This window comes from Babylonia areolata, chromosome 3 (genome assembly GCF_041734735.1).
Source record: "Babylonia areolata isolate BAREFJ2019XMU chromosome 3, ASM4173473v1, whole genome shotgun sequence".
Taxonomy (NCBI): Eukaryota; Metazoa; Mollusca; class Gastropoda; order Neogastropoda; family Buccinidae; genus Babylonia; species Babylonia areolata.
In genome coordinates this window covers 18937127-18952978 of record NC_134878.1, presented here as the reverse complement: position 1 = coordinate 18952978, position 15852 = coordinate 18937127, and the positions used below count along the sequence as shown (strand labels likewise).

Sequence of the window (15852 nt, the reverse complement as noted above, 5' to 3'; positions counted from 1 at the left end):
CCAGTCATTGGGGGTGCTGCCTTCTGGCCTTGGGCATGACCGGTCGGCTTGGACGGACATAAGGTGGTTTATTCCTCTGCCGCTGATTCTGCACATGTCGCTTTGACTTAGGCGGCGTGGTATATGGAGGGGTGACTTAGGCGGCGTGGTATATGGAGGGGCCCTGGTGGCCAGTCTCTTCAATGGCATAGAACCCTGTGTGTACCAGGACCACACCCCTCCCTTGGAGGAATCTTTAAGGAACTTTCCCGGGGAAAAAGCGCCCGGGGCAGAGAGGGACTCCCTGCCTGGAGGAGGGATGGAAGCAGCACCCCTGACAGTGCGGGCTGGCTTATTAAGCCATTCCTGCACCATTTCTGGCACTCTTGAGTCGCCTTGTGGTTCTAGAGTTAAGAGTCACATGGCGTAAGGAGGGTCAAGGGTAACAAAGTAGCCTGAGGGACTGATTCGGCATACGTGACCCTATTCGAGCTCGGCAAAGTCCGAGTTTGGTTCAGGCTGGTCCCTAGGGAGGCGCGGGCTCAATCTGTCCCCCTGGGATGTGGGCAAAGAGTGCTCATCGGCTTGTTCGTCCTCATCCGAAGACAGGGGCTCCCACTCTTGTTCGCAGTCCATCCCCTGCTGGGTGCCATCCCAAGTGGATGTACCCACTGGGGCGTCCTGTGAGCTGTGGTCAGCCCAGCGGGATGAGCTGGGATGATCCCTGAGGCGGGACCATGGCCGCCGCTGTTATGTCTTTGACAGCCTGAAGCGGGTGGGGAGCGTGTGGACCGTAGGTCCAACCATGCTTGGGATGGTGGGTGCCACACCTTCTCAGAGAGGGCGTCCCTGGATGCAAGAGGGACCCACGAGTGCTGTGAGGGGACAAACACCCACTCATCTCCCTGTAGGACCGAGGGCTGGGTAGGTGGGAACCGCAGGCTCCCCCGGGCTGAGTAGGGCCCCTCAGCAGCCGTCGGTCCTGACAAGGAGGCCGTTGTGACCGTGGAGGTCACCTGTGGGTTGACAGAGGCCCGATTTGTGGACAGAGTGGCAATACTGGTCGAGGAGCTTGACCTGACCGACAAGAAGTCGATCCCACTTGTCGGGGCTGAGTGTGTCACCCTGTGAGATGTGCTGGGTTGGGTCCGGTGGGGAGCGGACAAGGGGTTGGCCCTTGGTACTCCCGGCAACCCAGTGTGCACCATACGTGCGCCCCAGTACGGGTAGAATGGGGGTAATCACCCATGGGCACCAGCTATACTGTGACCCGAACCCCAAGGGTCACTGGCGCCTTGACCTCCATGAAGGGAAAAACCTGGCCAAGTCGGAGGTAGGTCAGGTCCGACTTGGGTGTCAGTCCCGTCCGAAGACGAGCGGGCTGATTGCCCGGAACCGCCTGACACACGCGGGCCTCCCCCAGCAGGGGAGACCGGCCGGATAGCGGGAAGACCTGCACAGCAGGTTGCCACGCGCCCCGAATCCCCTCCCGTGGGGTGGCTTGGGTGGGCAAAGTAGAGATCCCCCCCCCCCGGAACCAAATTTTTCTCTCCCCCCCCCCCCCCCCCAAAAAAAGGAGGTGGGGGAGGGGGGTCGACAGAGAAGGGAGGAGGGGGAACAACAATGGGGCCCGTGAGGGCCGTCTCCGAGTGGGGACCCGGGTAACGGCCGGGTGCGGCCTCCCCTTGGAAGTTCACGCCTTGCTGCGAGTCCCCACCGCCAGGAGAGGACTTGCAACTCCCCCTTCTCCCTGCCTCGCGCTGGGACACCTCGGGAGGCGACGCTCGTACCTCTTTCCCCCCCGGTCCCCTTCATGACCGTTTTACTGGTACGAAAGTTGCCTCCGCGATCAGCGTCTAAAGACGCATCGCCGCGGTTCGTATCGGGAGGAATCATGAGCTCCGGGCCTGGGAGAGTCTCTTGCCGAGTCTCAGTCCCAGCATCATGATCCCTGCCTTCGTGGTATGGCACACGAGGCATGGAACCCGCGCTTAAGCACCCAGCGAAAATCCGACCCCCAACAGAGAAAGGAAAGACAGGATCGACTTAGAGGTAGAGAAAAACGAACGAATCGAGGGTGCCGAGTCGAATCGAGTACACAGAATGTAAGAATACAATACAGACAAGCCGCATGCAGCAAAATAAGGCCAAATGAATACGCTTAATAGCCAAAAACAGCGCAAGACGAGACAGAGCGTAAACCTGACAAGATGGCGTGGAGAGCCTTGGCCAAAGGAATGATTCAGCGCTTATAGCTTTTAGAGGCATTTGATTAGCTGAGAGCGGGCCGGGCCAAGATTGCTCGTCTTTTCACGGTTAGCCGTGCGAAATTTGGCCAAGCAGAGCAAACCGATAGGCGTAGTTTGCGTCAGTTTGACATGGTACAGTATATGACACCATTTATCGCTTTTAAATAAGGTGTAACTGTAAGATGAATATCACTTTTCTTTTTATCTATTCATTCATTCTTTAATTTTTTTTTTAAACAGTAGTTTAATAGAAGTGGGAAAGGTGGGTGCAATCATTTCTTCAAGGAATTTTCATTCTTACACTACAGTGTGATGTACATGTGCCAAGCACATGATGAATCATGTAAAAAGCTTTGTTCTTGAAACACGAGAACTTTTAACATCTTGTGGAAATACTTATTGCAGTCTTCACAACAAAAAAAAGCAAAAAAATCTGGGTTGATCCCACACTGTCAGCAGTCAATAACAATAATAATGGAAAACATTATTTCACATACATGTACTGCAACCCAATCTGAAAAAGCATGATAAAGTAAAACACCTAGAGTTTTTCACTTTCTGTTGAAAAAAAATCACTGGTTAATATTCAGAGTTTGCTGGAGACTCTCTTCATTGTGAAAGGATTACTTGCATCTTTTTTTTTTTCCTCAATGGTCAACCAAACAAGAAATTAACAGATTTTTGGCCTCTCAAAAAACGCATGCAACCTTGCATACGACTGGAAAATAGGCCTTTCAACAAACTTGATGTAAAAGGATGAACATGATCATTAAGGAAGAATAGCAGTGATTCTGTAGCATTTGATCTCAATGAAACCAAACAGGCTGAATCAAAAAGGGAAAGGTTTTTATATAAACACACAAGAGCCTGTGTATGAATTTGATGCAAACTGTTTTGTGGAGATGACAGAAACAAATGGATTTCTCTCAGCATTCGAAAACAAATGAACTTGTTCTCACCGCAACCAAAGTATTTCAGACTCATTTTTATACCATCCAAAGAATTCTGAATAAAGTGTTTCATCTTGGAGAAAATAGCAAATAGAAGAATCCCTTTATACACCCTTTTATTTCCATTTTAAGTCATTAATTTGTTTAATCTTGACCACATCTATCATCCATGATCATGCTAAAACGCTAGCTTAAGTGTGTGATGTGATCACATTTTTTTTAACACACATTATCATCAAAACAAACCACTATAAATGGAATAATGATAAACGGGTTTTATAAATGTATTCTTCTACATAAATCAGTTTTTATATGAAGAAAAACAGATGCAAAAACAAGCAAGAACTGCAATTCTGGCATGATGGCTCAGCAGCTATGGCACATGAGTACTTAAGGCCATTAAAAAAAACAAAGAGAAAAAAGCGAAAAGATAAAAAGATAAGACAAGTGAATTATCTGGATTATGAATGGGTTGAGTGTTAAGCGATGGCAGAAGCATTTTAAACACAACAAAGATTGTGTGACATTTCATACCACAATACACCACTACCTTATGTATTCAAAAGTATGTAACAACAAAAAAGCATGTATATTCACATGCCTTATGAGAAAAATGTACTGCTTGTGTCTGAGATTTAACATATTAAGCAGGCAAGACACCACATAAGCAAAATTAATAGGAAAACAAGTGCAGAAAATCACCATCTGAACTGGGGATAAATGATTCCATGGTGCAAAATCTGGAGAGAAGACTGAATTCTATTTCAATATGGTAAGTGATAGAGACTGACTGCTAATTTCCATGTTCTGGAATTATAAGATCATTAAGCTAACGATGTGCTACTCTAAAACTAAATACTTGTCCGCACAACCAGTGTAAACGAATAGTTACATGATCAGAAGATATATATAACTGGGTAATCAAGTCAAATGCAGAAAAGAATATATACAATTTCGAAGCTGAACAAATCACTGGGTATGTCTCCTTTTCACAAATACGGACACTGACTCATTGAGCAAATCTTGAAAGAATCAAAGGTTCAATCATTCTGGCACCGCAGGCAGAGGCCTCTCAACATCCATTCTCAGCTTTCAACAATATTACAGTATTGCTGGAGACATAAAACTGAGTTACAATCTGTTCACATGCACATCATCATCAAGGCAAACCCCAGAGTACTGCTTGATATTCTTGAAGTAACTGTAACTCTGAGAACATGCTAAAGCCACTGACACTGACATATTGTCTTTCCTGGCTAAACAATCAATGGTAGTATGGAAAAATCCACTTAGTCTCCTTGCTAAGCAATTACTTCCCGAGTGGTAGTCTGATAAAGATTTATTCAGATTCAAAATGTCCTAAGACGTTAATTTCAAGTGTTTCTCTGATAAAGATTCATCCCATATCGCTGATAGTGATAGAACACTTACAAGTTCTTTGGGGTTTTTGTCAGCTGACTGTGATCCAAAACTCGGACTGCATCCATTCAAAAATTCCCATGAACGGAGCAACTTGACCTAAAGGGCATCAGCCATATGTGATTAACTCTGCCATACAAATCTACAGCAGTGAAACTTTCATTGTGCTTAATCTGTGATCATGGCATGATTTCAATATTGATCTGAAAATGACTGAGAAATCTTTCTCACACATTAATAACTTTAGCAATAACTTAACATATTTTAGATAAAAACTTCTCCCTCCACCTTCTCCCTCTCTCCTGGTCAAGCAGGGAGACTTATAAACTCTCCAGAATGGACGGAGAGTATGGACAATCTATAAAATCAAATGGTGCAGCAAATAAAGCACACACAGGTTTCTGAACAAATATGGCCACAAGATCTGAACATGGTTTTGGCATATAGTTCAGCACTCTCAGATTATAATCAAAGCCATGAGCAAAAGTTCTGAAAGTTATATATACATTTCCTGAACAACGGTGACAATCAGACCCACTCAAGTCAAAGCCACAAACATAGTTCCATGAATTATGTACACACTTTCCTGATAAACAGTTCCATTCTTGCACGGCTCACTGAAATCACTGAACATTGTGTGTGAATTGGTGCAGCATTTTCCACATGTATCTATGCACACAATGGACAATTTCCACACAAAATTCAAAGGAACAGGGAAAAAAACCTGTAACTGCAAGTTTTGCACTGCAAAGAGTATCAAAAAAGTATCAGAAGAGTGCATGAAATATTGAATAGAAATCACGGAGTTTATCATTACCACTGATGAGTCAACATAGCTGCATACATGCTGTACATATCCACAACAATTCTGAGTGATATATCAGTGAGGTGGAAACTGGTTCTTATCAACAGGGAATCAACATGCCAGTGCATCTTTTCTTGTAGGAAACCAATCTTTCATACAATCCAGATTTCAAAACACATCATGTATTCACAGGGCAAAGGAATGAAGAATGAAGCAGCACCCATGAAATATTTTACAGTAGTAAGCTGGAACAAGCATGAACAGTTCAAAACATCAGTTGGAAAAATCAAGCATCAAAATTTTCTGTTAACACTTGGAAAACAAATATTAGACAGCCACCTGAACTGCCACCCGTTGATGATGTTTGCCAAGTAAAAAACAATTTCTAAACAAAAGAAAAATCTTATGATTTCCAGCCACTACTGACAACACAACTATGGACAGTGTGGATTTGGACTGATGTCTGAAATTACATGATTATAACTGATTAAAGCCATACTATGTGCAATAATTAAATCAACTTATATCAAGGCATCTGAATACAAATTGCTACCATTATTCTTGTTATCTGTCGACAACAGATAACTGTAACATACAAAATAATGTTCTACAAGGACTGGAGATCAAAAGAAGATGGGAACAGCATCACATAATGATATCTAAAGACAATTCCTAGTTACGACAGAAAATCTACCAGTCACCGAGATGCTATCAAATACATCTTACACAAGAAAACTTACTTGAAAGCCAGTAAACCAACCAGAAATTAATCATCTGTAAATGATTTCACAGATTAGAAACATACAATACACAACATTAATCTGAAGTAAACTTGAGATTTTAGTGAATATGGCCGCCCACTCAGAATCTTAGCTTCAGAAATGCACAAGTACAGCAAAAGAGTCAAACTGGTTTATTATGCATAGACATGAACACATATCAACAGTGTCCAACACAAGACGTGAACAAATGACACAACCCAAACAGCAACAAACACACACGTTTCCTTCAATGAAAATGACATTCAACACCAGGCGTGTTCATAACTGCCTTTGGATTTGACAAAGTATAGTTGTTTGTCTGTCTTCTACCACCCTCAACATTCCTCTTGTGCCCCTCACCCCCTCCTTTGAAGTCTTCATGTTCTGTGTATGCTAGTGGGTGGGTGTTTACTGTGTGTCTGCTCACATGCAAGTGTGTGTGCAGGGTATATTCCATGTGCTTTTTGGTGTGGTTATTCGTATCTGCAATTTGTATTATTGTCTTGGTGTACAAGGATTTTGTTTTTCTATGTCCTCATGTGCTGTTGTAAGCTATTATGTGCTACTGTGCATATACTGTTTCATATGAGGTGCTTAGAGCCCATTATATGGCGAGTTTGCATCATATAAGTACTATATATCAACATTTACTATTAAATGCAAAATCACACAATCCAACCAAAACTATCGCCACTGAAATAGGCCTCACATAGTGCTAAATATTAAAAAAAAATAATCTTTTTTTTTTTTTTGTTTGTTCAACAGTATGAACTTTCTAGATCTAAGCTGGCTCTACTGGCCTTGCTGATGTATCTGTACGGCACTTCTTGATGGTGCTTGTGGTTGTTTTTTTACACAGAAATACCAGTATAACAAAGCATGGAAGTCTGATCTATTTGATTTCCTACATTTATACAATACACTCAGGAAGAGAATACAATTAAATTTTTCCCTGTTATCTAAAAGTTTTCTTTTCTATTTGTTACATATCTGCTAATATTGTAATCACAAGAAATTCTTGAACCACATTATTTTCCCTAGCAGCTGCCCCATGACTCTTGACCCTTACATCATTTCTTAGTTCACACAACTGCAGCTGGCTTGAGTGTGTGCGCAATGAACCACAGAACATGTGAACTGAAAGGCTCAATGTGTTGATCAGACACAGTTCATGAGCTGCACTGAAGATAGCCCACAAGTTTTGTAGTTTAAAGAGCTGCTTTGAGATCACTTACTGCATGTTACACTTGTAACTTCGAACAGTAAACTGCCCTGATTCACTACTGATCTTCGTGTCTGTTAGCACTAACCAGATTCAATGCAAAATACTCTTCACATTTTTCACAGTCAAAAGGTAAACCTTTGTGCTGCAAAAACATACAATGGCCTTTAATGCCAAACTCTTATGGGGTTGAGCTGTGTGCATTTCCCCTCCACTTCCATGGTGTGTTTGTGTCAGTCTTGTATGTCAGGAAATTAATGAGGACTGTCACCGGAGGGACATGGTGTCAGTCCCCAATCCACTAATATGACTTGTCACCTCTGTGGGGTGGCTAAAGTGTAGCTGTGCATGCGACACTCTGGATGAGTGGCATGGGGTCATGCCACAAACACAACGCAACAAATCACAAAACACATAAATCAACAGAAGTCACAAAAACGTAAGTGACACTGCCTATAAAATCAATGAATCATAAAAAAAAAAAATTATATCCCATCTATACATAAACAAATAATAAATCTTGTACATAATTTTGCGACAGCATACAGACTTCAGTTACAAGTGGGACTTTCACTGCCACGCATTACCAGACTGAAGAAAGTGGGCTCACAGCACCTCAACACCCTACAGACTAAACAGGGACTTTCACTCGAAACAATCCAAGCAAGGAAGGTGTGTATCAGGAATCTACTGTCTGCTGGAAGAAAACCACACTGGTGAAAATTTTCAGGGCTGGTCCAAGCTTCACATTCAGTATTTTGACGATGTCTGCTTGAGTCATCAGCAAGAATGAGTCGCCATCGATTTGCTGAAAACAAAAATACAAAGCATTGTTTACTGATGTCTTACTTTACGCAGTTCACAGTTCAGTTTAGGTGTTTCAATCTTGTAAAAATATCTATGCCCTCTCCCCAAACTTTTGACTGCCACCCTGATTACTTTCACTGCCATACAATATTTGGCTGAAGCTAGTGGCTACACAATACTGTCTCTATGCTTTGTGCTTCAACATGATTTTTCTGACAGATCCACTATCTCTATGGCTAAAATTGTGCAACAATCTTCACTCTGTAACTGTGATTTTGTGAATAAAGAACTATCTGCAATGTATGAATACTTTTATGTGCATGTGATCATTAACATTCTTTTCAGCCTCATATTTCCAAGTGTGCTATTCCATTTAATTCTCGTTATTTTTTCCCTGAAATATCGTATTTCCTGCTCCTCTCTTCGCATAAACATTCAAAGCCTAAAAATCGATCAAGTCCACAGTTATTCATTCAAATTTCACCCACAAAAACCCTTGTTAAAAGTACTGTCACTGCTTCTAACAACATTTCTTCTAACAACCATCCTTGCTCACCAGCAAAGGTTACTGCATAATCCAAACCTAGGGTCCATCCCTCACCTGTTCCCGGAAGTTGTTCTCCACCTCTCTGCATCCCGGCAAGGACCCAATGAAACTGGCCACCTGGTCCACTGTCCATTCCTTCACGTCGTCGCCCTTGAACTCACTGACGCCAGGCAGCAGGCGGGCGTGGTAGTCCCAGAATGCCGGCCCTTCCTGAGAGGGTGTGGCTGGCACAGACGACAAGAACACAGACTGGTGGATGTTCTCCATGAACGACGACGCTGTGGACTCTAAACGTTCTGGAAACGAGAAATACAGGAGTCTTAAATCTTCTGGATAACTTAAACGAGAAAGTAAGAGAGGAGGAGGGATAGAGAGCAAGAAAGAGAGAGAGAGCGCACAAGGGAGAGAGAGCGTGAGAGGCAGACTGAGAGAGAAATGAAATTGGTATACACATGTCAGAATGCATTTCATACTTTCAAAGATGTCCTACTGATTTTGTACACAAGAGAGTAACTCCAGTAAGTCAGAACAAAACAGACAACTTATGTGTCCTTGCATCAACCTCTTGTAACCCAGTCCATCTGAAGATCAGCAAGAGAGACATTATTCAACTAATGAAATTTACTTGCGGTCGTATCAAGTACTGTCATGCACTTGGCACTGTAATGCATAGCATGTTAACAATCAAAATTTTATTGAAGACATCTCAGAAAAACAATGGGTCAGCACCAGGTATTTCTTTCTGATCAGCCTGATATACATTTTGCTTCCATGATGATCTCCTCAGAAAAACAATGGGTTAGCACCAGGTATTTCTTTCTGATCAGCCTGATATACATTTTGCTTCCATGATGATCTACATGAAGCAGTTTGGTTCAGGTAAGTTTAACAGTGTCCTAACTAAGGTGGATATCAAAACACGGCCAAAACACACTATAGAGGGTATAGTCACCTTTTTTCACTTGCTGCCCATCCTCCTCCTTCAAATCAGAATCACCAAAATGTTTTCTGCAATCAAACAAATCTCATTTTAATGCTCAGTTTCCTGACTGAAGAATCACTGACATTTCCTCTCTTCACAAAAGGGAAATCAGCTATGAAATTGAGAACAGCATGGAAAAGCAGGAAGGAGAGCAAGACAGGGTTTCTGCACTGTTAATAGGGTTGAAAACTGATTTGGAACTGCCATCGAGCTGGATGTCCTTAGTCTTTGAGGGCTAAGTCAGTCAGGCTTATAATGAACTGATAAATCCAGCATCTTGAATGGAAATATGCAGTCATTCACTTTACACAGGTGGGAAACCATTCTTTTGCCAGCATGTATCTGTCAGCAAATATGGCAAATCAATGAGACTTCACAAGAGGAAAATACCTTGGGAAGAGCTCTACAACTCTGAAAAAGACAGATCAAACTCTCGAGACCATTTGTCGACCACATTTCCCCTATGGCATAGGATATTAAAAAAAAGATGCAGGTACAGAGGGGACAGTTGAGAGAGACAGACAGAAAAGAAAGAGGATATATGATAGAAGAGGTGATGATGATGAGAGAGAGAGAGAGAGAGAGAGAGAGAGACAGAGGGAGGGAGAGAGAGAAAAAAAGAAAGAGAACAGCCGGGAAAGTTAAAAGCCTCTACCTTTTCCTTCCTCTTCCAGGGCGCACCATGGGTCTGGCAGCCAGTTCAGCATTCATGCGCATCACGTTCTTCTCATACAGGGGGCAGCCCGACAGGCGATGGTGTGATGTGAACTTGCCAGTGATGTGACCAGAACTGTCACAACCTGGAGTGGGGCATTTCCTGACAAACACCCACAGAGCATTTATCCTGTACTTCCAAATTCACACACACACACACAACTTTTATCTTGAACTTCCCAATTCACCTCAACACAGCACATATCCTTCCTGATTTACACACACACAAACACATCACTTATGTTATCCTTTCAGATTCACACAAACACATTTACCTTATCCTTCCTGCTTTACACACACAAACTTACCATTTATCTTATCCTTCCTACTTTACACACACACAAACTTATCATTTATCTTATCCTTCCTGATTCAGAACTTCACTACCAAACATACTATTTTTAGTGAATGTTATGCTACATCTGACAGCTTCAACTGTTGAAATTATTCAACAGTGTTGGCCCAGGCATGAAGCACAAAGAACAAAAGCTGTGTGCTTGAAACTAGAACATTTTTGTTTCTGAATGCATTCTTTCACTTTTTTCCCTCAACATAATCATCACTAATTTACCCTTAAATTTGTGTGTGTGTGTGTGTGTGTGTGTGTTGGTTTAATGCATAATGCAGACAGGAAGGTCCTGCTCCAACCCCTCTATTATCCAGGCAGTGTGGCACTCTACAATAGTGAATTTTGTCAGCATTGTCAAGCATACTGAATTATCGATGTTCCATTTGAAATGCTTGTGTCTGTTCAATGATGCACAGAACAATAGCAATCCCACTGTTCATTTGTCAAAAGCAACACTGGCCACACACATACTGGCTTAAAAGGCAAAGTGGTTCCCCTTCAATGCTGCAAATGTCATTGTCTACATTTTTTTCTTCATAAATCCCAGTCTTGTCAAATCCCAGACAAGAAGAAATCCTTACCAGCCTTTGATTCTGTATTCCTTCCACCAATCCCTCAAAATGTTTTAGTTTAATTCTTGATTCAGTTTCCATGTACTCTGATTCCCCTCATTATCTCATGATCTGAAGTTTAAAATGATGTTCTGCAACAAGGGCAGCTGAAAGTTGTTTTTACTTTCAGTCCCATCTTTAAATGTTAACAACTGTATAACACTTAAAACATGTTTCATCAAATAAAATCCTGTTAAACAATAACATACTGCATCCCAGCATTCTAAGTCCACATTCCATTTACGGGAAAATGGCATGCGTGATTATGAATACACCTCAACAGCTGAGAGTTTCTGAAAGTATTTTGATTGTACAGTACTTGGCTTGACAGTAAATCCTGAGAAAATGAATCCATACAAAATAAGTCAGAGAAGAAAATATTTCAACACCAGACAGACTGTCAGCTCTGAGCAAACTGTAAAAACAGGTAAGTGCAGGTAAGTACCTGATTTCTCCACTCTCCATCTTGACCCGCACAGCCAGCGGGGCGGCAGAGCCCTCCTCACTGCGCGTTGAGCCCAGCCGGTCCTGCAGGGTCGACTCCTTGTTCATGTTCACACTGGAGTAGGGACAACCGAAAGCGCTGCAAACAAGTCCTTACATTTGGTGACTGATGATGGCACTTGTTTACAGTACTTACACAACCTGATGCCCCATAGTGCTTTGAACTGGAATTCATGTCCACATCAGAGTTGAGATAGCCATGTATGCCACAGTCTTTGCAATGAACTGCAGCAAAACATGCTGCACTGATAAAACTGGTGACTCCATGTTCAAATCAAAGAGTAGGGACAGCAAAAACTGATGTAGTATTTTGAATATGTGACTCTCTGTTCATGATCACATCAGACAAGGTATTGCAACATGCACCGCAAACTTTTTAAAACAGCTGAGCAGCTCTCTGTTCATGTGCTTTATATCAAGGACACCCAAATCTGCAAAGAAATGTTGCAACAACAAGTTCTTATATTCACATTAGACAGACAAATACACCACCAACGATGCTTGGAATCATCTTGTTCCTGCATATATCACACAACACTTGCATCTGAGTGGCATGGCAAGGTCATACACAATAAATACAAAATCATATGCAATAAACATACGCTTACCATTTAACCAAAAGCAAAATCATCACACCTGATGAATACCCTCTCCAGACCTAGTAAAAAAAAAATTTTTTAAAAGCTCTACAAAGATCTGCTTTACCTGTGATGTCCAACATATTTTGCTCCTTTGATGTGACCAACACCATTGCAGCCAGGAGTTGGGCAGCTGCTATGCTGAAAGATGTCCTCCACTGCAAAATACAACGCCAACACTTTGACAAGACACCACACATTCAAACTCACAAGCTTACTACAAAGCACTGCTTAAACAATAAATTCAAACAGCTGGTCCCTTTAATCACAAAATTTTAACACAGGTTAGAAAAAGTAAATGCTCTATCAAGTCATCAATAAGTATCATTCTGCTATATGTCATATATAGAAGCTTTTTTTTTTTTTTTTTTAATCAAAATCTGTCACCTATCAGAGAATGAAATAATTCTGAAAATTTGGATATAACAGTCTTGCAATGAGAGGTAATTTAACACTGTACTCAACCTAATTAAATTTCAGTAAAAAAGAAAAAGAAAATAAAGAATAGCAAATAAAATATATCCCCCCCCAAAAAAAAGAAGATACAGCTACACAGTTGCAAAAAAAGAACCTATTTACAGTTGTCAGAGGTAACAGCAGGTTCTTTTTCTGCACCACAGCTGTTGCATACTTTCCGCATTGATCTGATTGTTTATTGTATTGCATTCCATTGTACTGCAATGCAATCCATTGTATTGTATTGTACTGTATTGATTTGGTATCGCACTGCATTGCACTGTACTGCATTGAATTGCACTGTATTCTATTGTACTGCACTGTACTGTACTGTCCTGGAATTGCATTGTATTGTATTATCATTCTTTGTCACAACAGATGTCTGTGTGGAATTCAGGCTGCTCTCCCCAGGGAGAGAGCATCACTACAGTGTAGCACCACCCCCTCTTTTTTTCTACCTGCAAATGCAGTTGTTTTCCAATCAAAAGTGGATTTTTCTACAGAACTTTGCCAGAGACAACCCTTTCATAGCAGTGGGTTCTTTCATGCCCCAACAGCATGCTACTCACCGAACCTCTGTTTAACATCACATCTGAATGACAAGCGCCAAACTATCACTCAAGGTCTAGCAAAGGGGGAGAAAATATTGGCGAATGTGGTATCCGATACCCATGCACTACAATTCTCCCCATTTCTAGGCAGATGCACTTTAAAGTGTAGTTCACAACTGTGGAAAGGAGAGAAAACATGTCCATGCTTACTGACCATACGGAGGCTCCACTTTGCTGCCAGTGCGACTGCACCAGCCGGGTGGCTTGATGTCTGGTGAGTCGTCGTCCAGCCAGTAGTCGTACATGTCGGGCCAGCTGTCAAAGTGGACCAGCACCTGGTGCTCCTTCACCTCCTGTATGGTCGCCACACGCACCAGGATCGGGTTGCGACGGTCTACCACCTCCGCTCTCATCCCCACCTCAAAAGCTACGGGGGATCTCTGGAAAAGGAGGGGGGAAAAAGGTTATTCATGACAAAAGAAATGCATAAATTTTAGATGATTAATTCATGACAAAAGGAATGCATGAATTTGAGAAAATCAGGTGACTTACTAAAGTACTGTGGTCATCACACAATGACAAGTTTGAATTTCTTCTGTATCTTAAGACATGCTTTGGAATTCGCTTATATTTCCAATTAAGAAGGTCAGTTTCAGATTTGCAAAATATGATTCTTAACTCTTATTCAAGGTAATAAGCCAAAGACACAAATACCAGATTATATCATAATGCACATCGCCTCCACAAAGCAGTGCCATCAGAACATTACCTCACACTTGTTCAAACAACATCATGAAGCTTGATATGAAGCACCTAAAGATGGATTTGTCATCTTTACAGTCAAATTTATTACTTTGATTTCCTTACACATACAGTATATTGTTTAGTGAGTTCACTCTGTGTGACTTTGTGTATATTTTCTAATCTATTTGCTTCCATTTTAAACCAGGTGACCAAATTTAACTAAAAGCAAAAATCTAAGAATGTATCTTGAAGCAGTTCAAGGCAAACTACTTTGCACAGCACCTTTGCTCTCAAAAAAGACTCAATGGATGGATTGCATCCCTTTACTTGTGGTCCTCCTTCAGTGCATGACCAAGACAACAGAAGATCAGCAACAGCACTGGCCCTGGTTTTCAATACCATCTGAACAGATTACAGATTTAAAACACCTGGCGTTTCCAATCTTACCATAGGAAAGTAATGCACAAAGTCACTGTGGAACTCACCGGTTTAAAAGCCCGAGCTGGCACAGCCTGTGACTTGGTCTGCATCAAGTAGTCTTCCCATGTGAAGGATTCTATGTCGGGCCAGTCTGAAACAAAATAATTACAACTTCAGTTAGTTTGTCACGGGCTTCACTTATTTTGACTTTTTGTTGTTGTTGTTGGGTTTTTTTTAACAGAAGAAAGAAAAATTTTCTTGAGGAACAGCAGGATTTTCAGACTTCCTTATTTTGGCTCTTTGGAAGTAAAAATTGCATCTATCAAAATCAGATATTTTTCAGTCATTTGTATTTTCCATGTGCATCTCCATATTTTCAATGAAAACTGCTTTGAATTTATATGAGCCAAAAAAATATCATCAATACATGTTTCCCACCTCCCAGGTCAACACACATGCAGACCTGCAAGTGCCTGAACCCCCTTCGTGTGTATATGCATGCAGAAGATCAAACACGCATCAAAGATACTGTATCCCATGACAGATTCCGGTGGGTTATGGAAACAAGAACATACAGATTCAAAAATATGTGCTATAGTAAGACGACTTCAATCATACACACATACCCAGCATGTACAGCCCAAAATACAAGTAAAAGTTCACAAAGTTGCAACCCACGAATGCAGAGAAAAGAAGAAGAAATGCTGTCAGAAGCTCAGAAGAAGAAGAAATGCTGTCAGAAGCTCAAGGGCAGAAAGGGGCATGCAGGACAGATTCCAAACATCTCCATTCTTACCACAGGGTGGGGACAACAAGCGTGCGTTCTCCTGACACCATCCCATGGGGTGAATGTAGGGGGAGGTGATGTCACACCAGTAGTCGTAGATGTCCTCCCAGCCATCAAAGTGCACCAGGACTTTGTCACCCAGGATGTCAGCCACCGTGGCCACACAGATGAGCACCGTGTTCTTGCGGTCCACAGCTTCTATCTTCATCCCCACCCGGAATGCACTGGGCGTCACCATCTGCTGGGAGAAGCACAGAGATCAGGGTCACAGCCAAGATTATGCATCCTTTTAAGAAGTACAGGGTTCAGAAGATCAACACCTTTTACAGGTAGTACTTTGTGCATTGTATTGGATTC

The 15852-nt window shown here is 42.0% G+C and overlaps 1 protein-coding gene across 4 annotated transcripts in view; it reads right to left on the bottom strand.

Moving 5' to 3' along the window:
- Positions 1 to 2317: 2317 nt before the first annotated feature.
- The window catches only part of LOC143279817 (lethal(3)malignant brain tumor-like protein 3), a 38505-nt gene continuing 24970 nt past the window's right edge, over positions 2318 to 15852 (bottom strand). For 3 of the 4 annotated variants that reach the window (XM_076584010.1, XM_076584012.1, XM_076584014.1), the window contains 9 exons: positions 15505 to 15736; positions 14774 to 14859; positions 13759 to 13984; positions 12605 to 12695; positions 11841 to 11978; positions 10377 to 10538; positions 9692 to 9747; positions 8794 to 9035; positions 2318 to 8193 (listed from right to left, as the gene is read on the bottom strand). In XM_076584010.1, the coding sequence (XP_076440125.1) occupies positions 8065 to 8193; positions 8794 to 9035; positions 9692 to 9747; positions 10377 to 10538; positions 11841 to 11978; positions 12605 to 12695; positions 13759 to 13984; positions 14774 to 14859; positions 15505 to 15736 (1362 nt within the window). In that variant the 3' untranslated portion in view covers positions 2318 to 8064. The remainder of the gene's footprint in view (positions 8194 to 8793; positions 9036 to 9691; positions 9748 to 10376; positions 10539 to 11840; positions 11979 to 12604; positions 12696 to 13758; positions 13985 to 14773; positions 14860 to 15504; positions 15737 to 15852) is intronic. The other variant, XM_076584011.1, reaches the window with a different exon arrangement.